This window comes from Leopardus geoffroyi, chromosome A2, assembly GCF_018350155.1.
Source record: "Leopardus geoffroyi isolate Oge1 chromosome A2, O.geoffroyi_Oge1_pat1.0, whole genome shotgun sequence".
In the NCBI taxonomy this organism is placed as follows: Eukaryota; Metazoa; Chordata; class Mammalia; order Carnivora; family Felidae; genus Leopardus; species Leopardus geoffroyi.
The window spans coordinates 39,709,015-39,735,807 of NC_059331.1; the positions used below are offsets into that span (position 1 = coordinate 39,709,015).

At 41.3% G+C, this 26,793-nt stretch overlaps 1 protein-coding gene and 1 long non-coding RNA gene across 2 annotated transcripts in view; one reads left to right on the top strand and one right to left on the bottom strand.

Annotated features, from left to right (window-relative positions):
* Window positions 1-209: 209 nt before the first annotated feature.
* Window positions 210-26,793, bottom strand: part of LOC123605882 (RING1 and YY1 binding protein) — an 84,791-nt gene continuing 58,207 nt past the window's right edge. Inside the window, exons 3-5 of the mRNA XM_045493560.1 lie at window positions 4,827-5,003; window positions 4,632-4,730; window positions 210-4,198 (exon numbers count right to left, since the gene is read on the bottom strand). Coding sequence (XP_045349516.1) covers window positions 3,946-4,198; window positions 4,632-4,730; window positions 4,827-5,003 — 529 coding nt within the window. The 3' untranslated portion in view covers window positions 210-3,945. The remainder of the gene's footprint in view (window positions 4,199-4,631; window positions 4,731-4,826; window positions 5,004-26,793) is intronic.
* Window positions 21,831-22,700, top strand: LOC123605883. Its single transcript, XR_006715976.1, has 2 exons — window positions 21,831-21,943; window positions 22,379-22,700. It is a non-coding gene; the product is annotated as an uncharacterized LOC123605883 (long non-coding RNA).

Genomic DNA, 26,793 nt, shown 5'->3' on the forward strand with positions numbered 1-26,793 from the left:
CATTAAGATGGTTTTCTTCCCAAATCTGGACGTTCTTTTTGTTCAGTTAGGTTTGCTGTTGCAGCTTTGAGATATGCACACCTAAACCAACTTGCGCTCTTGGCCTCCTGTTCCCATTGGAAATAACCCGCGAGCTAAAAATCCGAGTACAAAATGGAACCATTTTCCTAAGGCTAAAATCTATACACAAGGAAATAAAGATTTCAGTGTAAATTTTACTATTTTATTTGTGAAAAAACTACAAGCAGAATTCATAAATAGACATTTCTATTTAAAGCAGGAAAATGATAAAGTGGCTTCTAATAACATAGTCGTGCACATGCCAGTAACAGGAATATATTAACATCTTTTATTTGCTAGACAAAGAGCAGTGTCCAATATAAATTTCCCCAAAACATTTAAGACCTGTGAATTTCTGACCAGTTCACAAAACCACCAACTGACACTTTAGCATGAAGAAAAAAACAAACCTAACAGACTGTCAGCTCTAAAGACGTTACAGAGCAGAAACTTCCAAAAGCGTTATACAAGCTGTCTTTCTGGGCAAATGAAAAATATAGCTCGTATAATACATTAACAAAAATTCACAAGATAAGATTATGTTTTGACATACTTAACAAGCATTCTCTATTTGTCTCCAACAAACAAAGCTAAGGAAATAATGTAACCATCTTTACACAGTAAATTAAGGTTACAAGTCATACACAAGAACAGAACTGCTTGCGCATTAAAAACTGTTCAGCTCCACTGTCATACTCTAAATGTTGGCTCTTAAACCATTTTCGGTTACATACAAGCAAAGGTTATTATATATTCAGCAATTAATAAATTTTCAATAATTTAAGATACGGTAGCTTAAAAAAGTAGACTGAGAATGGTCTTGATAAGGCAGGTGAGACATCTTAGTGGAACTAAACTCACAGAAGCTTCTGCCAATGTTTTTGAAGATCCAGATTGAAACTGAAAGGTTTGATCAGAATATTTTGTGGGTGTCAAGATGTCTTTCCCTTTTTTTTTTTTAAACTGCATGACTCAAGCAGAGCACGCTGGGGAAGCTCTGTCGTGTGTGCGCACGCACGAGTGTGATAGAGCGTGTGGTATGAAAACAAATGGAAACTTGCAAGCGTAACACTGTGCTTTTGTTTGTTTTGTTTTTATAACCTGCTTACTGTGCCACTGAATACCAAGTATTTCTGGTCCTCTTTTAATATATATCTTTATAAACTACACTAGTGTTTTTATGCGCTGCCTACTAGTTGTAGGGCAAACTGCAAATGCAGAAGTTATAGGAATTCCATTTCCAGAATACATGCCTGAGGGATGTCTTCAATTTTGGAAATTAAAAGTGTAGAGTCCCCACCACTTCACTACCTCAACAGGATACACCACAGCAGCTGGAGGACTGGCCCAACGGCATGTGACTGTCGAGAAGTCCCAGTGTTAGCTGCAGTTTCTAGCAAAATGCCAATTTCACCTCACCTGTTTGAAAGCAACCCTCCCTGCCTTCACCACTCCCAATCCTTTCCTCTATTCTTTATCACGGAGGCAAAACTGAAAAACCAAGACACTGGCGATGAATTAATTAGCAGCCTATGAGTAGCTGGTTCATCAGCTCTTTCCACTAATCTAGGGGTCCAATCACTTTACATGAAATGAATTTTGAGAAAGTACACAGTGTTTCTGAACAAAGTGCATACCAATACTTATTGGTTCAAAAAGCAGTGCAACCCACGAGTTTGGTGGCATTTAAATTTTCTTAAAAAGGTAATTAGAAAACGTAGCAATTCCTTACATCTCTGGAAAATAAATATGGCTGACTAATTTACCCTCCCTGAGACCCTTAATAAAAGGAATATTAAAACTTTAGAAGGAATGTCTTTGCAATATCCCACTAATATTAAAACGTGGATTTAAAATTCATAGTCAAATCACTATGGATTATATATTCTGATGCTTACAGAAAGCATCTGATTTCCTTTGGTTCATTAATAAATACTTTAAAAATGTATTTAAAAAGAGAGCATAGCTTGCATCCCAGATACAAGCATCATTTTAAAAAGAGGGGAACAATTGTCCATGCATTTGAGAATAGGAGCACAGCAACAAATAGCACTGCTTTACAGCCTACACCTTTGAGGACGGAATTGAAATTATGGCACACCAGTGACTACCGAATAGTTTTAATGTAAATGTGAAAGGAACCTTTCCTCTTGGCTACTCAAATCAAGCTGTTAATTGTTTCTTTTTACTCGTTGCCTCCATAGACAGGTACTTCTGTTCTTAAGCAAACCAGGTTTTTCACCCCACAATGTGGCACTTCATCACAAATCGCTGCCCTCCCGTGAGTCCTTCAGTATGATCAAATAAAGGAAGGTGACACCAAGTTCCCATGTTTGAAATGACTCTGAAGCCTACAGACCGCGTGGATATGAACGTAAGAGTCAAACGCAAGAGACCCGAAATCCAAACAAAGCAAAACAACACATTTGAAAAACAAGGAGGGGGTGGAATCATGTTAGTGGTCTTTGTTTTTTGTTTTGTTTTTGCAAGACAGTGAAAAATGAGGGAACAGAAATGTTGAAAAAGACAAAGATCACACGCTCGCAGGAAGTCTGAACTTTCCCTGCAATTCTGGCTGCTAATGCTTAAACCATTCACCACGTTCCCACAGCAGGGAATCGAGAAATGTCTCTAAACACTGTAAATACTCCATGTCGGGACTGGATGTGCGTTTGATAACCTTGGTTCAGTAAAAAACAAAAAAGAGTAGGTTTTAAGAAGGAAGAATTCTCATAAACTAAATTGGCAGGGTAAGGAAAAGGAGAGGACACAAGGCAAACCAACTTCAATTACAAAAACCACGACTGCTATGTCACGTGCAAAGTGGTAATAGGGAGTTGCTTCTTGTATGGACCAAAAATACAGGTTAGACAGTTTCAGTCCTGAAACTAAGAGATTTACCTCAGACATGAGTGGAGGTCTGGAAAATGGATGGAATTCGAGTTACAGAATACCATATTTTCATGAGTGCTTATGTAAGAACAGCAATGCTAACATGTAACCGGAACTTACACGAATACTTGGCATTCTGGAGCTAGTTTAGTTACTTTTGAATCGTCTTCAAAGCCCTCCCAACTAAACCATTTGTGATTTGTCAGTTATTCCATTGCAAATGCAGGCTATCTGGAGCAGTCTTGAAATCTGAGATCACATTGTGTAAAAAATATATATTTTTATATCGTCCAGTACTCTTTAGACAGATGAGAGTCAAGTTCCCACGTGGGTTGGAACATACTTCATGTAGGACTGATTTTAATTTAATTTCAGCACTTTCCTAGAAGGGACTGTCCCAGATCTGTAACTGTTCAATGTTGTATTCACTTCACAGTGTATCAAGCACCAGCGTTGCCATGGATTGGTTTCAAATAACCCTTTATATATAATTTTATATTTATATATATATAGTTATATCAAAACTGATAGTACATAGTATAACTGGAAGAAAGAACTAAACTTAAAAGGATATGCTGAAAGGATGGAGTCTGTGAACACAATAAATAAAAGTTCCCTCCCCCACCCAGCCCCCCACCGCCCCCCCCCCCAACAAAACAAAAACAAAAAACCAGTTGTCATGTACATGGAAAATTGTGCACAGCAGATTTTTTTTTTTTTTTATAAAAAGTAGATTCAGGAGCACATCCAATTATAAATGATTGTTAGGAAAATCATATAAAACAATGGAATACATAAAAGTGTCAAGAGTAATCGTCAGGGTGCGAAATTCCTTGGTGGCCAGATGCCCATGGCAAGCAGAAATCATCCTGGCAGCTTCACTAAGAGGCCGATGTCCACAGAAGATTCTCCAGGGAGTGCAAGCAGCATGGGCAGGTGGAGGATTTGAATTTCATACCCTGATTCATAGTTTTCACAATTCCATGTGCAATTTCAGAAAGATTCATCATTTACTGCTGACATGTCGCCCTTTGGCGTGGAGGAACGGGAGGAGCCCTTGTCTGTGCTCTCTGACCCCGAGCTGCTCTGGTTCTGCTGTTCTGACCCTGCACTGGAGGTCACTGTGGATGAGGAGGTCGAGGAGGAGCGAGTCTTTTCCTTAAAGTCTGTGATAATGACGGTGACGTTGCCCACAGTCACTGCCAACTGCTGTGCGGTGCTCCTGTCCACGTTTTTCAGCCGGGGCCTGAAAGCAACACCCCGGGGAACAGCCAATTAAATATAAGCTATGGATTCAAAGCAACTTCTCCATCAATATACACACGGACCTCACGCCACCGTGGGTGGCAAGGGGTCTAAATCGCCACCACACACACCAAGAGCTTCCAGCAAAGTCTGCTGATTAACTTTTAGCGACAGAAACCACCACCGGTTAAACCAAGCTTTTGGACCAATGCAAAATTATCATCGGTTGATCTTTCTCCTGTTGTGGGCACAGTGATATAGAAGAAACCCGCATATTTACACGTGTGTTTTCCAAGTGAACAGGCCCACGCCTAGCTCCTGCCCCCACCCCTTCTTAGCTTGCAAGCTCACAGGCACAAAACCTGCCCCGGGTTCTGGACTAGGACAAAGAAAATCAGAGCAGCAATGCTGTATTTCAATCTAGCTTCAAATACCTTGAGGTGTGATTCGTTTCACTGGTCTTTGTTGTAGCATTTGCAGACTGTATACTGTTTGCTTCACTAGGAGGATCTTTCAGAATATCAGACTTTGGTCTGGGGGGCGGGGCGGAAACAAAAAGAGGCATTTAAAACAGGGCTGGAGTTCACCGGCAAAATAACAGAACTGTGCAGAGTGGGCTGGGAACTTACTTTGTTTTCTTGTTGGTATTTTTCTTGGTAACACTAGGACTGATTTCCTTATCTTTCTCAGGTTTCTCTTTGTCTTGCTTCTCCACCTTCTCCTTCTTTTCCTTCTTCGGGGGCGGCGGGGTGGCGTACTGCTGCGCCACTTGCTGCGCCACCAGCTGAGAATTGATCCGAGGTTTTCTAAAACGTTTAAGGAAAGACACGTCACTATTTGCCTTGTATTATTTCTCTCACTTGTTTTTTTTTTGCTTTGGTCTTACAATCTCTCAAAGTATTTTATGACCGGTGTCTGGCAAGTGCGAACTATACTACTTGTTATTTCTCCGTTATTGCTCCTATGCAATAGGTAGAACCTCTTCCTCTTTCAGATCCACCTCCTGCACGTCTGCCTTTAACGACACACACACACGTGCTCACACAGACACATCCCTTTGCAGAAAAAGTCTTTCAGCCCATAAAACATGACACTGTTTCTAAGAGTGCAGAGAGCACTTCTTCTTTTGAGCTGTCAAGATTATACTGACTGACAGCTTTCAAATACTCCTGCTGCAGAGGGTTAATCTCATTTTATTAAATGGACACTGGTAATCCCTTGAAAGGAGAATGAAATTAGAAGTGTGACATTCACTCCTCAATCTAATTATTCCAACTCGGTCTGCTCCCCTGCAGCTCTGTGATTGGCATGGACAACACATATAGAGCAATAAAAGGTAACTGCGGTTCATACTAGCTCCCAAGGGGAGTGAAAGACTGAAAGTCACTATAAAAAAACCTCAGACAAGTGATACATTCATTGTGCCATCAACCATTATGTCCGCGCCAATCTCCAACTGACACCGGCTCTTAACACTATTGTTTACAAAATCTAAGTGCTGCCAAACACTTTGCACAATGCAGGAGCATTCAGACCCAAATGGGAAAAGGAGACAGAAGAGCCTATGCGTTATTTCTATACAATATTAATTTTCAAACATTTCCCATCTAGATCTCCATTTATAATATAATAGATCGCCATTTGCAATATAATAACTTCTCCAAGAACAAGGTAGGAAACAAACACCTCCAGGTGGGTCGTTAATAAGGTGAAATGACCGGCTGCCACAATGTAACCGTCACCTTCAGACCCTACATCTCCTCTCGGTCCCCAGGATGGAGAAGAGGGCTGGGGAAAAATAACCAGCCACACTAGGTCTAGCTCATCATTGGGAAGCCTGGGGGCGGGGGAGTAAAACAAATGTGTGTGTGGGGGAAGCTTCCTTCTTAAGTAACTCTGCCATTTTGGGGCAGGAAAACAGTTGCTAGATACCTGACATGCTGAACCCCTAATTCCTGGAGCTTCTGAGGGCTAGTGTGGCGTGGATGAGGAAGAAAGCAGCACAAGGAGGAGACAGTCAGCTCACTCCTGGGAGTTCCCCAAGGTGAGCCTGAGCGGGGAAGGCACTGGGTTTGCTCTGAGCGTTTCAGTACTTGTTCGGTGGCAGGGTGGCTTTACCAGAAAACGTACCAACAAAGTGTATAATCTCAGGGCAAACTGCCTATCAGTCTCTAGCAACATAGGCCTTGGTCATGGGTGGTCACCACAAAACCCAGTCACAGGTACACCTCAGCCTGGACCACAATATTGTCAGTGGTAAGAGATGCAAACGCAGACATGAAGTACCTCTTCAGAAAGGGAGGAAGGTACTTAACTCTAAGCCCCCAGAGGATCCCGTATGGAAGTAACTTTCTTTTTCCACAGGTTTTGAGAAAGGCAGCAGCAGCCATGCTAACACATTCTACTCCTTCAAAGAGCAAGCACGAATGTGTTCATACTTACAAAGAAGATCATCACCACCACAAACATTTCCCAAGCACTCACTGGGGATCCAAACAGATCAGCTGTCTAAAGGGATTATCAGTTTAATTCTGGTGAAACAAAATGCCACACACTAAACAATACCCTGGTATCAAACTAAGTCAGCCGGAGTTAATACTGTGAATAAACCATAAAAACTATGAAAAAACTACACCTTGAGAGAGAATTTCAATTAAGCCAGCACATTCATTTTACTCCAGAGAAGTCTGACGTGCAAGAACATGAAAGGACACCGGGACATCAGTCTAAGAGAACCTTCCACATGGAAGGAATAAAAGGTTAACTGCCAGCCAAATCACCAGGCCCACCCAATCCGAGTTAGAGATGCCTGTCTCATTCCAGAACACTCTACAAAGTTCTGTCACTTACAACGCTGTACTGTGATTGCCAGTCAACTGTACACCCCTCAGTGGCAACCTCACATCTTAATCATTCTTGTCACCATGTCATTCAGCACAGTGACAGGTGCTCAATAAAGTTATCTACTGGATGAATAAAGAATAAACGAACATAGCAAAGACAAAGTAAAATGAGGATGAACAAGAGGGCCCAAGCTTCAATGACCAGGAGGAGGTCAATGCCGACCACCAGGTGAGCAAGCCACATGGGATCAAGGGCTGCGAAGACGGACGGACGGTCAGCGCACTAGTACAGAGATGGCCAATAGGAACCCTTCTGAGAACTGTGGTGCGAAAAGTGAGCACGGCCCTGGCCATTGTGGAAATGGGTAAGCAGGGTTTGAGACTGCTATAGGAAATGAAGACTTAAATCATGCTGTATGCTGAAACAGACCGGAGGCAGGCAAGAGAGGTTAATTCATGGGGTAAAGGAGAGACAGTACAATCAAGACAAGTCCTGGGAAAGGAACGGGGACACATTCTTCTGAAGCAGGAAAGGGATGCTAAGTAAATGGGGGTTATGGGCAAAATTTGGGAATGAGAAGTCAGAGAAGAGATTCAGAAACCAGGGACCTTAGAAGCAGTGCCCGGTTCAGTGAGTAGCAGGCACTAACATTAGCAGAAACGAGAGCTAATGATGAGCGGAGAGAAAGGGAAATTGCTTCTTTTTGGGAAATTGCTTCTTTTGAGTACAGCTGACATACCAGGTTAGTTTCAGGTGATTCAACAACTCTATATGCTGTATTCACCCCAAGTGTGGCTACCATCAAAAAGAAAGCTACTTGTATCTCACGAATGGCCCTTAATGAGTGGGGGGACCATAAGAAGCTGTGAGGCAGCCAGACATCACACATGTCCAGGACGGAGTACCCCGAAACGAGGCCGGCTTGCCAAGGCTCCAGGCAGACTGTGGACAACAGGTGAGGTGCCTGCGGTGTGTTTCTGTGCTGGATAAGCATTCCCTAAGACTTCAGCAAAATGCATGGTCTAAATTCTTCAGCACATGCAAACCATGATTCACTATCTACAGGAAAAAATCTATATATACCTAAGGTAAAAATCAGCTGTGATTCCTAATACACAGCACACATGCACAGCCATGTGATGGCTTGTACCTGCTCCTAAGAAAATGAATGTCTGAATAGAAGAGTGAATGCCGCTCTCCGCCAATGGTTAACCAAGCCACAAGCTCAGAAAACGACAAGGACCCAAGGCTATTTGTGATCTGACAATAAGCAAATAAGCAAGGAATAGGGGATGTCTGCTAAAGACATTTGTGTTGTTTCAAAGGTATTACCTTGTTTTATGTCATCCATTTCCAAAGTCACAACCTAACTCCTCAGTCGTTACCTGACCCCCTCCTCACAAAAAACCCTCCAAAACTGAGGAATTTATTATTGAAATTACTATTGCCAAAAAAAAAAAAAAAAAAAAAAAAAATTACTATCGCAGCTTTTTCAAACTCTCTCCCTCCAACAAGTCCCATAGAATTTCTAAGAAAGATCAGGGTACAGAGGATGTAGGAAATAAACCCAGCCAATTTTTAAAAGATTTGATTTTTAAGTAATCTCTACACCCAACATGGGGCTCAAACTCACAACCCCAAGACCAAGAGTCACATGTTCTCCTGAGACAGTCAGGTGCCCCAAACCTATCCAATTTTTACCAGCTGCACAGTACTTTTCTCAATCAAGTGCATACCAATACTTACTGGTTCAAAAAGCAAAGCCAACTTTTTTGCAAGGGGAAGGTTAAGAAGACCAGAAGGCCCACCAGTGTGCACCTGCCAAATAAAAGTGCCACCCCGTCAGCACTACTCGGGCAGCTCCTGCCATCTGTCCCCTCTGGTTCCTAGGCTTATGCTCTGACTACATGTGGGACAATGGGGATGCCCCATCTCCATGAGAGCTGCACCCACCTCACTCCAGTGAGGCCACCCCAGCCTCTCTAGACTAGACACGGCGAAGTGCCTGGAGTAGCAGAGGCAGATCCATTTCCCAGCCATCACAAGACAGGCACAACGTGAAGCTAGATTTAGCACAACTCTAGGAAGAACTGACTGTCTCCAAATTACAAATTAAGAAGATTGAGGACCAGAAAGATAAACTTGTCTAAGGCTAACAATTAAGTGGCTGAGCTGGGATTTTTAACCCAAATCCATCTGGACTCTTCGTGGATTCCTATTTTGAAGGTAACCTCAAAAGAGTCTCTCTGCCTTAAATAGCCCAGACTTGTCTACTTGTGGGTGTGTGTGTGACTTGGGCCTGAGGTACTAGGGATGAAAACCTCAGGTCAATCCATTGAGCTACACAACTCACTGACAATGCCAGGAGCCTCATTAGCCTCATCATCCTCATTGTGGCAAGAGGACTACTTGGTTGTCCCTAAGGGAAGAGAAAAGGGCAGTGGAAACTACCAAGAATGCTTTCCACTGCCTGTGGAACATTCCCAGTAACAAGGGAACACCTATCATGATTATGTGATACTGCTGATCAGTGAGAAATCATTACTTCCCACAGATTTACATAGCTCACTGCATCTTCTAAGTGTCATACAATGCAGTGTAGACAGCACATTTAGTGGGCAGAACTTTCAACATGTGGCAGAAAGTCAATCCTTCAGTATGCAGCTGCAGAGTCTGGGTTCTTCAAAATTATCTGTTTTCCAACTATCAAACCTAAAATAAACTATTAATAGCCTTCAAAATACAGTGGGAAACATAGATCAAAACATATGGCTTAAGCTTTTGATGTCTAAGCCTTGAACTAAAGCCAATAAACTAACAACAACATAAAACAAAAACACTACTGGAGAAGTGTTATATAGTAAACAGGGGTTCTAGTTTCTTTAAAAAGAGTAAAGCTGACACTGAACAAGTTTTCTGTATCTTCCTCAAGACTTTTTTATAACCAAAAAAAAAAAAAAAGGTCTTCTTAAATTACTCTATGGGTTTATGGTTGCTGTCTCAGTAACATTTACAAATGAAAATCTGCTGTGAAATTTCAGTAAAAGACATCATCAGGAAAACATGTCTATTTATTTGCTTTTAAAACAGCTTAATATTTCAGGGGTGTCTGGGTGGCTCAGTGAGTTAAGCATCTGACTCTTTATTTCATTATCTGGCTGAGTGTGGTGCCTGCTTAAGATTCTCTCTCCCTCTTTCTGGGGCTCGCACTCTCTTAAAAACAAAAAACAAGAAACCAGCTAATATTTCAGAAAAGTCCATTCCATGAAAAGTGAAGCAAATCTTCATCTAGGGACAGCCTTAATTTTAGACAAGGAAAATTTTCAGAGTTTGAACATACATGAGTAAATGAACACAGTAAGAGCACAAAACAATCTTTCTGAATTGTTTCTGGTATGTGTACTCATGTCACTGGGGTAAGCACAGACAGACCTTTTTTTCTTTCTTTTTTTTTTAAAGGCAAACCATATTTTTAAGAGATGTTTCTACCATATACCCTTTTCCTTGTTTGCCTTGTATACTCAGGGGAACCTGAGATTTTACCACTCATTTCTCATAAACTTCTCTATATCTAAGCTACCTAACAAGCAACAACACAAACCACCGTCTTGTGGTTCAGGCAACAAAGAGCAAGAAGAATCTCTAACAAATTGTATCTTTCCCTTGATTATGTTCAGCTTTTCCTAAATTATCATTTGTGCATTTTGCCAACTTAGAGAATTCCATCTGGTGTTTCACTTTTCAATTAAAATACCCTAAAGGCTCTGGAATCAGACAATCAACTCATCCATTAAAAAAACAAAAAAAACAAAACAAAAAACAAAACAAAAAACAAACCAAAAAAAATGGTGCTTTACAAACTTGCCGAATTGTCTTCACTGAGCTTATACAGTCCTTGAGTTCTCTGGCCATTTACATCTCCCCAACCTTTTCCTTGCTTTGGTGATATGCTAGGTGAAGAACTATTAACTTCTAGGATTTAACAGCTGTGAGAATGCTTTTCCATTTAGCTCACTTCTATCAGGACCCAAGATTCTTCATGAGAGACCACATGGCAATACAATTTTTTTTTTTAACGTTTATTATTGAGACAGAGAGAGAGAGAGCACGAGCAGGGGAGAGGCAGAGAGAGGAGGAGACACAGAATCTGAAGCAGGCTCCAGGCTCCAAGCTGTCAGCACAGAGCCCGACGCGGGGCTCGAACTCACAAACCGCAAGATCATGACCTGAGCCGAAGTCGGACACTCAACCAACTGAGCCACCCAGGCACCCCGACCACATGGCAATATAAAAGGAAACTTGACATGACCAATTTTCCTGCCCTTACATGCAAAAGGTCATCCTACACATATTGTTACACCAGCTAGGACAGATTCTACACCACCCACAGTGATTTAATTTTTGTATTGATGATGCCCACCCCCCCCCCCCCAAAAAAAAAAACCACACAGCAGCTGGGAACACAGCGCAGTCTGTATTTATGGCAAAGGCAATATACATGTTGGGTCAACACAGGCCACTACACACTAATGGCCCCTGGCTTTGATGCCTAGTACAGAAAAGAGGCCCTACAAGAACAACCTGTTTTCTTTTAAAAAAAAAAAAAATTTTTTTTTTTAACGTTTATTTATTTTTGAGACAGAGAGAGACAGAGCATGAACGGGGGAGGGTCAGAGAGAGGGAGACACAGAATCTGAAACAGGCTCCAGGCTCTAAGCTGTCAGCACAGAGCCCGACGAGGGGCTCGAACTCATGGACCGTGAGATCATGACCTGAGCCGAAGCTGGCCACTCAACCGACTGAGCCACCCAGGCGCCCCAAGAACCTGTTTTCTATTCATTTTACCTACCGGCTCTTGAGCCATTGTATTTTTTTTTTTTTTAATACCAAAGATAACCCAAAGTAGAAATGCTGCAAACAGAACACAAGTTAGAATTCCAGCTTTGACACCAAGGATCACAAGCCTAATGAGTCGAAATCATTTGTTTTAGTTTAAACTAATTATCATATTCAGTTCATTCTAGCCCTTTCTGGATTCGTTCATAGGCTAGACTTGCGGCTCAGAAATGAAATAGTAGTGTCACGGTGAGTATGGTTGATAAGTTGTTTCTTTGAGAGGCTCAGGGTAAGGGTAGCAGGAGTGCGATTTCTAGGTCAGCAGAAATGTAACAGCTACTAGGAAAAACTTTATGGAGAAGGGCAGGCGGGCAGACAGACCCTAGTGTGGGTCAAATCCGCATTCATATGGGCTTGCTTTTTCTGCGTAGATGTTTAGTTGGGGCAGGCAGAATGCAATTAGTATAAGTAGTGTAGATAATAACGTGTTGGTGAGTAAAGTTAATATTCCATTTATTATTCCTTTTCGGATTACACCGAATGTATAGAACAGATTTCAAGTTAACAGGCTACCTTTAGGGCTCTTCCCCCTCTGCGTGTACTTATATATTTTTTTTAACAACTGTTGCCTCACTTTGTATCTTTAACAGTTCTAAAAGGTAATTTAGAGACTAAGATTCTCAGTTTTTAAAAACGAGAGGATTAACAACTAGACCAGAGAAATGGAATCTCCAGACAATTCATGTGGTGATCTTTCAGCTACACCATGTGAGGCTAAGACTTTTTTTAAATAAAGGGTTTTAATCTCTTAAAAACCTCTGTACTTTTTCATATTTGTTCAAGTGTTATAGGACAGTATTATTATTAAGAATCACCAATGTGATCAATTGGCCCAATGAAGAATAACGGATGAAGAAACACAGCAGATAATCTGGTTTAAAAGTAAAACCCCAGGGAATTCCTAGGTACGTGCTTTGTTTGCCACTATTTTATTTTATTTTTTTTAATGTTTATTCATTTTTTGAAAGACAGAGACAGAGCACAGGCAGGGATGGGGCAGGGCGGAACACAGAATGTGAAGCAGGCTCCAGGCTCTGAGCTGTCAGCACAGAGCCCGACACGGGGCTCAAACTCACGAACTGTGAGATCATGGCCTCAGCCAAAGTCGGATGCTCAACCGACTGAGCCACCCAGGTGCCCCAATGTTTGCAACTATTTTAAAGGACGGGTTATCTTTTTTTTTTTTTTTTTTTTTAATTTTTTTTTTTTCAATGTTTATTTATTTTTGGGACAGAGAGAGACAGAGCATGAACGGGGGAGGGGCAGAGAGAGAGGGAGACACAGAATCGGAAACAGGCTCCAGGCTCCGAGCCATCAGCCCAGAGCCTGACGCGGGGCTCGAACTCACAGACTGCGAGATCGTGACCTGGCTGAAGTCGGACGCCCAACCGACTGCGCCACCCAGGCGCCCCTAAAGGACGGGTTATCTTAACAGACCACTGTGCAAATATTCGTTATGTTCAGCCATGGGAAGATGAAACCAGCTCCAACCTAATTCCTCTCTGATGCAGGACATACAAGACTTTGTTGTACCAGGTGTTAGTCCCAATGACCAAGGTACCCTTTCCGCTGGCTTGTTCAGGCCCATGTGAACACTCCTTAGACCTAGCTGGCTCTCCTCTGAAAGATGAGTACCCGTAGCTGTACCCTGAGCTGCTCCTGATGCAACCTCCATCCATGCTGCACCAGGGTGAAAAGAAACCTATGTGACCTTGTGACCTACACTGAAGCCAACCATCATAATAAGGATAATTTTAAAGTATCTTCTTCTAAAAAAATGTTTATTTATTTTTGAGGGGCAGGGGGGCGGTGCCAGAGGATCCCAGGCAGGCTCTGTGTGACAGCAGAGAGCCCAATGCAGGGCTCCAACACACAAACCGTGTGATCATGACCTGAGCTGAAGTCAGACGCTCATCCAACTGAGCCCCCAGGTAATCCCTAATATGGATAATTTTAAAAGTCAACTATCACTTTACTTTGCTAGGATCATATACTTGGTATGGCATTATTAACTTCTCCCTGCCTTGCAAATAGTATCTCTTCTTGCTGTTCTTTTTCTCCCACACCATTCTTTCCTCTCTCATGTAAATATCTGACTTCATGAAATCTCTCAAATCCTCTGGCTCATCCTTTAGAATGAGGCACTAAGTTGGGGCGCCTGGGTGGCGCAGTCGGTTAAGCGTCCGACTTCAGCCAGGTCACGATCTCGCGGTCCGTGAGTTCGAGCCCCGCGTCAGGCTCGGGGCTGATGGCTCAGAGCCTGGAGCCTGTTTCCGATTCTGTGTCTCCCTCTCTCTCTGCCCCTCCCCCGTTCATGCTCTGTCTCTCTCTGTCCCAAAAATAAATAAACGTTGAAAAAAAAAATTAAAAAAAAAAAAAAAAAAAAAAGAATGAGGCACTAAGTGACCCAGGGGGTCTCAGTTACTACCATTTTAGGTTACTCCTTCCCAACAGTACACATCCTTGAAACAGGGTAACCACTCTACTCTGTACCAGAAAACTCAAACTTTCTCTCAATTCTGACTCCAACTATCAAATTTTTTTTAGAAAACAAACCATCCCCTTTGTCTGTCTTTCCTTCTGCCGTCTTCACAGCTCAGAAGGAGAGCATGGACTCTGGAGTTAGGATAACTTTATATAATAGGCTCTGCTACTGGAGAGCTCAGCAGTAGTAGTAACTCAAAAGGGAATGGGGCCCTATCTCATTTAATAGAGCTGAAGCGAAGATTAAACGAGGTGAAGTTCACTTAGCTTGTCATAGGACATGTACACAGAATGTATAAATACTTAACATGTCTAGCAGCACTAAGCATCCTCATCAACATGGCTACCAATATTTCTACATACTTCAGAGAGCACTTTGGCTGTAGATATTCCTTTTATTTATTTTATTTTTTTAATTTTTATGTTTATTTATTTTTGAGACAGAGAGAGACAGAGCATGAACAGGGGAGGGTCAGAGAGAGAGGGAGACACAGAATCTGAAACAGGCTCCGGGCACCGAGCTGTCAGCACAGAGCCCGACGCGGGGCTCGAACCCACGAACCGCGAGATCATGACCTGGGCTGAAGTTGGACGCTCAACCGACTGAGCCACCCAGGAGCCCCTGTAGATATTCCTTTTAAAAGAGAACGCCTTTAGGGGAAGCTACCAGGCTTCAACTGTGCAATATCTACAGTATTACCCAACTCTCACCAGACACAACTTGGTTAGTAACAGCTGACTCCAACCGAACGAACGCAAGCATCATTCATAAGCAGCACAATCAACAATGTTCTATTCCAGGTTAAAAATTGCCATTTTGAAAATTCAAATGTCTATTATGCCCTGAAACACATGACTTTACAAATAACCACCACTAAGTACAGGCACCAGAACTTTTTTTCTAGAACTCAGAAACATATTCAAGTAGGTAAAAGAGCAACAAATGGTTTAGAGTCTTGAAAGCAAGACCTGTATTTCATAAGCAAACCTGTGAGCAATGAGTATCTTAGCCCCATAGTTCTCAAAGCATGGTCCAGAGATTCCTGGGGGTCCTCTAGAACTTTTTAAGGAGGGTCTACCTATGAAGGCTCAAACTATTCCCATAATAATTTTCCATAACTTTTACTTCCACAATAATTCTAAGACATCACTTGCCTATTCACTTTCCAAAGATTACATGACATGTAACATCACTGCTCTGACACCTAATGAAATGTATGTCTGTACAACTGACCCTTGAACAATACAAGTTTAAACCATACGGGTCCACTTATACAGAGATCTCCTGATACAGTACTGTAAATGTATTTTCCCTTCGTTATGATTTTAATAATGTTTTTTCTCTAGCTTACTTTATTGTAGGAACACAGTATGTAATATAAAATGTGTTAATAACTGTTTATGTTATGGAAAGAGAAGGTAATAGCAGGCTATTAGTAGGTCATTGCTTTCTGGGGGGAGTCAAAAGTTACATGCAGATTTGACTTCGGGGCGGGGGGGGGGGCGGGGACTGGCGCCTCTGACCTGCGTGTTATTCAAGGATCAACTGTACAGTTTTGTGTTCTAAACATTTCTCAGTTTTCATTTCTGATATGGAAAACATCTATAGATACAACCAACATGATGCGAAAGCTCCTCGGGATCCATAATAATTTTATCAACAATGCAAGAGATTCTCTGGCCAAAAAGCTTGAGAACTGCTATCCTAGGACCATGCCAAATTATTTTTTTCTGTGCAAGTCTGCTTCATTATAGGCAAAGAAAGAAGAGACTTTCTTTAGATGGCAACTGCTAAATAACTCAAGCTTAAAATCTTCCTTAGCAAAACTTCAAAAAAGAAACATGAAAAGCAACATTACCTCCAACTGCAGGTTAAAAAAACAGTTTGAAAATAAAGAAAAATTTTAAACTTACTAAACATCAGAACAACTTTCAAGAAGTGGGCTTAAAAGTATTTCAACCATAGACTATAAATCTGGCTTCCTTCCATTTCCTCTCCCCTGTGGTGTCTAAAATAACAATTTTATTGTGGTCATCCAAATATTTTAAGTAAATGTCCCATAATAAATATGCCCTTTAGATCTCCCACAGCTATCTTTCCAAAAGCAAGTCCACTGACAAAGAATGTACTAGTTGACTTTATATAAGGAAAAATGTTTCCTAAACTGTTTTTAAACTGGACCTTCTTTGAAGGTAGCTAACTGAATCTCTCCTTTTTTTAATGTTTATTTATTTTGAGAGAGAGAGAGAGAGAGAGAGAGAGAGAGAGAGAGAGAATCGCAAGCAGGCTCTGCACTGTCAGCACAGATCCTGATGGGGCTCAATCTCAAGAACTGAGATTGTGACCTGAGCCAAAATCAAGAGTCAGATGCTCAAGTCACTGAGCCCAGCAAGGGTTCCTAAGTGAATTTCTTTTTGATACCTCCATTCATTATTTTCAACATGAATTTTATTCTACAGCAAAAGACTTCAGTGTTCAGACTGAAAAGGTCTTTTGCTTGCTGAGGATTTGGTCTGAGCAAGTGTTTTAGGGAATACTACTCATACTGGAGGCAGCCTATCACCGGAGCCACTGGTCATGTGACTACAGGTGTGGTAGCAACACTCTTCTCTTCACCAGCTCCCTTTAGAGGAAAGCCCAAACAGGCATCTAATCCCTAATTTCTGGGCCAGCATCCTCTACCTCTCAAACTTCATTTGAATAAAGGGGCAGAGACATGGCATGCCTTGTGCTGTCTCCTTTCCCAGTTTCACGTCTGGCATTCTGGCTTTTGTTTTGAAATTCACTAAACATGTTTTTCCTGGTGCCTACCATATGCCGAGGCAGGGTGCTGTGCACTTGGGATGTGCATGCATATATGCTCATTATCCAAGGAGTTGGTAAGACGTGACATAACAGATACCAATGGCCGAGATCACTGGTGAGGGTCCTCTGTGTTTTATGGGGTGCTCCCTGACACACAAACCGGATCATAAGACTTAACAGGTGAGATGCCTCAGCTTTCCCCCTTCTTGCTTTCTGTACTTATTTTGGGACCTAACTCGGTGACTGTGAGTACTACCCTCTCTAAACTTCAGTTTTCTCACTGGCAAAGGAGATTAGAGGTAAGTGATCTCTAAGGTTCCTTTAGCTGAGACACCTGTATTCAATATTTAATAAAGACAACTACATAGAGTATTTGTTCTCAAGGTAGAGGCAGGTTTTCAGTTTATGCTGTTAGTAACTCATTTAGCCTCTTATTTTAAAAAGGATTAAATATCATGGGGTACATTCTACAAACTATACTGTTGGTTTAGTGACTATGATATGACCCCTCTCTCCTGCTGCGAAAGACATATGAAATTACCTTATAAATCATGTCAATAACTTAGAAGGAATCACAGAAACTACAAATCTCTAAGCAAACCACATTTTCAGATGCAAATAAATCCAATGATGAACCAGGGTTTTCGCTCTCCAAGAAACACTTTACAACAGCAATCCAATCTACTCTGCAAATTACTTTATAGTTGTCAAAGATCCCATTTAAAATGCATTTAAACACTTCAAAATTACAGTTCATGTCACAAAACTGGGCACCTGCAAAGCACACAAAAGAATTAGTAAATCTTCAAAGGGGAAAAAAAAAAGGCAATTAGATAACTCAAAGGAATCTGAGGTCTAACAAGTCCATTGCCTCCTTCAGGTTTTGGGTTTCCTCACCCGCAAAATTAAAGCATTGGGCTTCATTAAGGTCATCGTTTAGGATTCCTTCAAATCTAATCCTTGAAAAAACCAAACCAAAACATACATACTAGACAGTAACCGTTCTAACAAACATGGCTAGAGCTAGTTCATGGTCAAATTATCACGTCATAATGGGTTTCCTACATCACTGGGAATCAAAACTTAAAGCCCGCCATCACTTGGCAAAGAGGTTCACCGCAGGGTTTTTCAGCCTCAGCACTGTTGATCTTTTGGACCTCCTAACTCTTTGCTATAGGGGCTGTACTTAAGCACAGAGGAATATTTAGCAGCATCCCCCACCCCCCCCCACCTACCAGATGCCAGGGGCACCCCGATCCCCAAGTCATGACAGGCAGAAATTTCTCTAGACACTGCCAAATGTTCTCTAGGAGGCAAAATCACTCCCAGGTGAAAACCACTGTTATGTACAAGATTATCATACAGAGAAGCAAAATATCTACAAAGATGGGAAAGCAGCCCAGAATACAACAGTGCTTCTGTTAAAATGTTATCGAAAGATATCCACCAGAAACATCTGTAATGTGTTCATCATCCTAATTGTTGGAGGTTACCAGAGAGTGAGATTTAGGAAGAACAATCTGAAGAACTTTGAATATATTAACAGTGGTTTTTCAAATGAAGTCGTATGATCACTCTTCTCAAACATTTTGCGATACTTTTACTAAATAAAGTTCTATACCTCACAGCAACACAAGGATTTACCTATAAGATATATCATTTACACTGACATTAAACAGAAGTCTTTGGTAATTTCATATAGAGCCAAGCATCACACATTTGGTCAGGAACATACCAGTCGCTGAGATCTAAGCAACAGTGTTTTAATGTGTAGCACGTATTCTAAGGGGGGAAAACCCAAGGTAAAATGTAAAGCAACTTCAGTATATTAATAACCATGAGACCGGTCTGACCAATCACCAAAGAGAAGGCAGAGGAAAGACTATTTGACGGTCTCTACACAATTTCAACTCTATTAAGATCATCTAGATTTCAGGCATTTCAGGTGAATTAGTTTTTATTTCCAGTAAGGGAAGGGAAATTTTAGGGTTATCTCATTTCAAACGGTTGAAAAGTTCGATGCGAATGAAGGCGAGAACTCTGAAACCACCAGTAGCTCTCAGCAAGAGAAACTAGCACTGGAGTTTGAGAACTCCTTCAACTCCGTGAATAGGATTTTGTTTTGCTGGGACAGTGTGGCACAGGCTGGAGATGGGGATTCAGAGAGCAACTTAAACAGTATGGTAAATCTTTGAGTTAAATATTGGTCCTATTTGTTACACAGGGATGAAACATTTCTCAGAATCAGAAAATAATGAGAATTATTTGAATAAGAATAGAAGTTTCAATAAAGACGAGAATATTTAGAGATACACTGTCAGCAGTCACGTATCACACCCCCAACAGGTCCGAGCATGCACCTTATCTTAGTGCCTAAGAAATCAGTGATGCAAGTATCAAAATCTGTGTCAGATAAGGAAAACACGTTTGTTGGAAAATGTTGATAGCCACGCCTCCTAGAATGAATACTTTTAATTCTGAGGTACCGAAGGAAGTGTTTAGGACACTACATTAACCAACATCTCTATGTAAAAAGTGAATTCTGTGCACAGCCCCTACCCACCCTTGAGTACTTTTCTTCCCTTGAGCAAAATTCTCAGAACAACTTTCCTAGCAATTAAGAGTGGTGAACCGAATGGGCGCTGCCTAATGCTTTCAGTGTCAAATCATGTGTTACTACTATGGTCAGAACACCTTCCAGGAAGATATACTCACTCCCCTTCCTCATTCTTAACAAGCTACTGTGACCTCAGAACAGGGGCTGCTTACCTCCACTACTTATCCCTACAACCCCACTTCTAGATCTTCACTGTCTTCCTCCATTCTAGCTCAGGGCCTAAACATCTTCCTCCTCAATGTCCTACCTGCAACGTCCAGTCTTGCCCCTAGTTAATCCCACATGACGCTACTGAGACCAAGGGTCTGAAAAAGAAAGTGTAATTGGCGATTTCTCGGTTTAACATCTACCTCCGACCATGGTTTACAGAAGTAAATCTGAACTCCCGAACTTGATGTGAGGGGCTCCTCACAACTCGGTTCTGACGATCCTCTCCAGCTCACTCCGCCTCCACCCCAGCCTGCTCCTGAGCTCTAGCTTAAGCCACACGGACTTGAGCCCATCTTTTTCAGAAGATACCTTTTATCTCTTGCTGTATTTGCTCACCATATTGATCCCTTAGCTTCTGAAATGTCCTTCCCCATAACTGATGTGCAAAACCCATACGTACCTAAGACCCAGCTCAAATGCTGCTTTTCCAAATTCTACTGGCTAATACCGGTTTGTGGCCAGATTTTCAGGGTTCCCTAACACCCCTGGACCTACCTCTACCACTTAATACTCTGTATTATAATCACTCTGTCTCTCCTTACTAGATTATGAACATCTGAGGCCATACTGACACTTTACATTTTGTTTTACTTCCCAAACTTGCTTCAAAATAACTGACAAGAGCTCAGTTAATGCTGCCTGCAAGAACCCAGGTCCTCTGTACAATGGGGTGCAGAGAGCAAGTGCTGTATCAGCATGTGACACAAGATTATATTATTATCATGCTGTACATAACAGTCTCTCTGGGACTCAGAACTGAGGGACTTTGTACAACTCCTCTTTCACACTGCCATTCTCCAGCAAAACACTAGGACACAAGAGGTTCTCAAAGAATATCAATACCTACCCCAGAGGCAGAACAGCTCCCAGTTTAAAAGAGGGGAAGAAAGGAGCAAGAAAATGAATGGGGAATGCACTGCACCCTCTGAAGAGGCACTGTGTCACGTGTCCTGCACGCATCACCTCACAATCCTCAAAAACTTTCCCAAGTCACTGAAGGGACCAAGGCCTGAAGGTCCAACGGTAAACGGAAGGCTAGAGCCGGTAGAGTCTAATCCAAGTTTATGCTCTTTCCACTAACTCACACTGCCTGCCCAGTGAACCTCGAGAAGGAAGAAAAGAAGTGAACTGAAGCCAGTGAAAGTGAGGAAAACACAAGAGAAGACTATACCACAAGAGACACAGAGGCAGAGACAAAGAGACAGAGAGAGAGGGAGGGAGACGGAGATGACTCCAAGAAAGAACAGCCAATATTGAAAGCTGCAGCAAATGAGGACACAAAAAACGAGATCTCTGAATCTGCTAATCAACGAAGTGCATTTGCGAAAGAAATGTTTCTCTTCTGTTCCTTCACTACATAACATATGTGCCCCTTCACCTTTCCTCTGACCTCAAATATCCCAACTATTTCAACATATCCAACCTACACTCCACAACTATATAGGTATGGAAAAAGCAGACTCTGACATTCTGTTGTACGATGCCTGTATTTTTAAATACCTAGAGCCCAGGAATTGGTACAAAATTCTTAGGAAGTCAAGTCTAAGGAATGCTCTTCATCTTTTCCATTTCTTTAGCAAAGTAAAAAGATCTATGGGTAGTAACAAATGACTTCTCAAAGCATTGCACAATTAGTAAGCCCGCTTACTTAACATTACAGGAACCACACTATTTTCAAGAGTAAGCACTGTGGCATCAAGTGGGATCCTCATACTACCAGCAAGCTCTCCAGTTACACAGCTTTATCTAAATCCCTGGCTTGTAAGAAGGGACATTCGGATAAACAGAGACGGTGGTGTGGTGCATACCTGCAAGTACCCGCACCACTCTGGAACAACTTCTCAAGCTGGCACTCCACTCCACATCAAGTATCTGCCTTTGGCAGGAAAGTAAGCCAATCTGCATGCCTTGTAATAAGTTTCCAACAGGGTAAGGATCCTACAGGTTCCAAAAATGACTCTTACATGTCTTTGTTTGAAATGGGCTTTTTTTGTTCTTAAACCAAACTGCTACAACTGCACTTTGTTTGAAGGTTTGCTGAAAATTTGATTCGCTAACTGGCAAAGATAAAATAGAGATTTTTCAAATTCTTTGTTTTAGAAGTCTGAAAACACAAATGTTTTGTTTTTAACTAATTTTAGAGTTGCAAAAATGGTACTCAGTTAGCATATACCCCTCACGCGGCCTCTCCTGATGTTAACTTCTTATATAAACATAATTATCAAAACCTGAAAATTAACACTGGGGTACAATACTGTTAACTAAAATGGACACTTTCTTTTATTCTCACCACTCGTCCCACCAATGTTCTTTTTCTCTTTCAGGATCCTGTCTAGGCTCGTGCATTGCATTCTATTGTTAGTTCTCATTAGCTCCTCAGTCTCCAGGTCTCTGATGACCCTGAAACCTTTGAAGAGTACTGGTCATTATTGTGTAACAATGTCCTTCAATTGGGGTTTGTCTGATGAGTTCTCGAGAAAAAAAAAGAAGTCACCCATTTTCACGACACCAGAGCCAAGATGTGTATCCTCCTGTGTGTCTGTTTTCACACCTTATTTGTAATGTTAACCATAACCACTTGGCTAAGGAGGTGTCTGTCAGGTTTCTCTAAAGTTATTGTCTTTTAAATAAACATCTTGAGAGGTATCTTGAGACTATATATAAAAATATGTTGTTTCTCCTCAAACTTTCACCTATTAACATCAGCATCCAAATGTGGACTGTGCAAAAATTACTATTTTGTTTTGGTTTTGCCCAATGGTGGCTTTCTGGGTGCCTCTTTCTTTCTGTATTTACTAACTGGGATTCTCCTGGAGGTAAGAACTGTCTTTTCTCTCCCAGTATGGATTCATGGATATTTACTTTATCCTACAGGTTAATATCCAATATTACCATTATTTATTTTGTGTCTCCAATCACTTCAGCTTTGGCCATCAGGAGCTCTTTCTTCAGGTTCAGTTCTTGTGACAATCCCTCATCCTTTTCTGAGGCCTTAAAACTCTACAAAGGTTTAGGATCAACTGTTCCTAGGACTATTTCACATTCCTAAGCACTGTACCCAAAACCAGTTACAGCCCAGCTAGCAAGGAATAAAATACCCTAACTTACCAGTCATGTAAAGTGATAGATAAATCACTACATCCTGTCCCAATCAGCATTATATTCCAGACAGCACAACTATTAACAAAAACGGGTGATGCCTAAGCAAATGGGAGCTCTAGGTATCATTATGAGTACATTTCCTCCAAAGGTACTATTTTAATGCCTCTTTTAACAGAAAACTGCTGTGTTCTAAAGACATCCTTGATCACCAAACAATTTGAGGCCAGAGGTAAAAATGCCAGAAAGAACAATGATGGATTCCAGTTCGGTAGAAAGTGTTCTCTAAAACACATTCGGGGAGGGGGACTGTCGGGGGGACAGACTTCAAACTCTGAAAGAACCTGGAAATATTCTGACCAGGAATAGAAAAGAGTGCAAAAGCCAAAGCTGAGTGCTTGCTACAAACAGCAAATAGCCTCTGGTGGGGGAAACAGAAGCCGCCCCTGCCCACTTTGTGCGGCTCTGTCCACGGCCTTGGAAGAAATAACTAGCAGCACCTCCAAAAGGACTTCCCTTTGCTTTACGGGTGCATGCTTACCTGCCATCCAAGGAAAACCAAGGGAGGCAGGTAGTAAGAGTAGTAGGTGCTGTGGTCTGCTAACTAGAACAACTTTTGCCTAGGATACATTTTAAGAAGGCACAATTTACATAAAATGCACATAGTTTTAGCATTACAGTTTAAATTTTGACAAATGTACACAGCAGTAATCATCACCCCCAATCCAGATTCCTTTGTGTCCACCTTCCCAGACAACCCCTACTGCCAGCTTCATGAGGCTACCGATTTGTTTTTTGTACTATGGTTTAAATCTTTGAGTTTCACATAAATGAAATTATATAGCATCTTTGTTTGTATGTAGTTATTTTTGCTGAACATAGCATTTCTGAGATTCACCTACGGTGCTGTATTTTGCTTACCCAGTCTCCTAATGATGGACAGTTGGGCCGTTGCCAATTTTTAGCTATCATGAATAAGGCTGCTATTAACATTCATGCACAAGTCTTTGTGTGAACATGTTTTCATTTCTCTTGGCTAAAATTCCTATGGCAAGTATATACTTCACTTTATGTTAAGTGTATATTTAACTTTTTAAGAAATCGCCCAACTATTTTTCAACGGGACTGTGCCGTGTTACATTTCCCCCAGCAAAGTATGGGTATTACACTGTTCCACATGTTCAACAACCCTTGGTACTATCAGTCTTTTTAATTTGAGTAATTCTAGGGGCCGTACAGTAGTATCTCAATGTGGTTTTAACATGTAATTCCCCAAAGAATAATGATGTTCAGCCAATGTGTTGCCTAGGATGTACTCTTATACAAGTGCAGTTGATGCCTTACCAGAAACAGTAAGATTTTACAGTATTTGTAAAGATCAAGAGGCTTTCCAATACGGTAACTGTTGAAGCTGGGTGACGGGTAGAGAGACTGTGGTCTCTACTTTTGTGTCTAAATTATGTTTATTAAGAATAAATAAACCAGAAGCCTGCTGGGTTGCATGCCCAGAGAACGTCTTAATGTTTTTTTTTGTTTTTTTTTTTTTTTTTTTAATTTTTTTTTTTTTTCAACGTTTATTTATTTTTGGGACAGAGAGAGACAGAGCATGAACGGGGGAGGGGCAGAGAGAGAGGGAGACACAGAATCGGAAACAGGCTCCAGGCTCTGAGCCATCAGCCCAGAGCCCGACGCGGGGCTCGAACTCACGGACCGCGAGATCGTGACCTGGCTGAAGTCGGACGCTTAACCGACTGCGCCACCCAGGCGCCCCCGTCTTAATGTTTTAACGGAGGTAAAGAACTCAGAAAAGAATGAGGTGAAGACAATTACTTGTCTGATTCTGGTACAGAGTAATGAAATAAAGCATTTCTGATTCTGACTTAAACAGCCTAAAGAAACTATGAACAAACTCCTAAAAATTAGCCAACTGACCCAGATGATTAAGCGTTTATGTACTATATAGAAAAGTTTGTGTAAATCAGTGAATTAGACGCAGACACACAGGAGACAGGGGACCAGACCAGCAAGGATAGCTACCACTTTAGATGACAGAATGAAATTCTGAAGAGGTTCAGCAAACTGGAATAATGGACTTGAGATCAGACAATAAGATTTCACAGGACAGCGGTATTAACGGACATAATCTGCTTCTTGCACTTCTTAATCTGAACGCGACTGGTCCAGTCAAGAGTCACAGATATTAAGAAAATGGAATTTTAGCTCTGGTTCTTTATCAATTTGCAGAATAATAACCAAGAAACACAGCCTTCAGCCTCAGTTTCCCCAGTTGTTAAAGACAAAAGACCTGTCCTATGTTCCTCCCATAAAGTTAAGGAGAAAATGTTGGACAAGGAAAACAAACACTTGGGGAGACAAGTAGAGAAGACCTATTTTGGTTTTCATGTTCACATACACTTTTGCACACATGTTCAAATTTTAAAAACTTTGATTTTAGTAAAAATGGAAGAATATCTCCCCATATGTCATAACAACATATGCCTCAGAGGGCTGATACTACATAAATACCCCAGCAAGAAAAACAGACAAGCCTTCATTGCCACACTACATTTACTGAGTACCACTGGGGGTAGGTACGCCCAGTGCCAACCAGGGTTAAAGAAAAAGAGCTTTTAAAAATTATACTCTATATTCCTATTATTAAATATTTCATGGAAAATAATTTAACCCTGATTATTTTAAGCTATTACAGCGAGAGTCCCTGGAAAAGTATGAAAGGTGGCCCCAGGCCCCCACAGTCCACGCTACTGTTTTCATCGGTATGTCCATGACAGTGCCATCTCTGCTACCCCAGCAGCTGTCTAGTTCCTGCTGTTAATAAGGAGCCATCCACACACACACTCAGGAAGCCGAGAATGCACTTATAAAAGAACATGCTAGAATTGAGAATACAATGTTTTCAGAAGCAGATTACAATGCTCTCAACTTCTGACCGCTAATCTGGCATCTTCCCCAAGTAACTTTTCAAGAAACTTGTTCTTTTTAAAAAAAATTTTTTTTTTAATGTGTATTTATCTTTGAAGGAAAGAGAGACAGTGTGTGAACAGGGGAGGGGCAGAGAGAGAGTGGGAGACACAGAATCCGAAACGGGATCCAGGCTCTGAGGTGTCAGCACAGCTCGAGGGCTCGAACTTACAAACCACGAGATCATGACCTGAGCTGAAATCGGTCGCTTAACCAACTGAGCCACCCAGGTGCCCCGAAACTTGTTCTCGAGTTATTACTACGTTAAATCCATCAAACAAAAAATACACTTAAAACTTTCTCTTATACTTAACTGTTCTTAGTAATAAGTCACAGCCAAGTTATCTCACTATGCACACACATCCAACCTATAATCTAGTAAGAAAAACTTGAAAAAACAAACCAACCAGTAGTCATCTTCATTCTACAAGTAGAAAGTACTATCTCACAAGAATGATATCTACAGTTAATATCAAAGCTGTTCCCTTCAAACAGCAACTAACATACATATATATATATATATATATATATATATACACACACACACACACACACACACATACATACATACATATATATATATATATATTTTGACAGCAGGGTGGGGGTGGTATTCTGTTTTCCTAAAGAAAGTTGTGATTCGTTTCTTTTTTTTCTA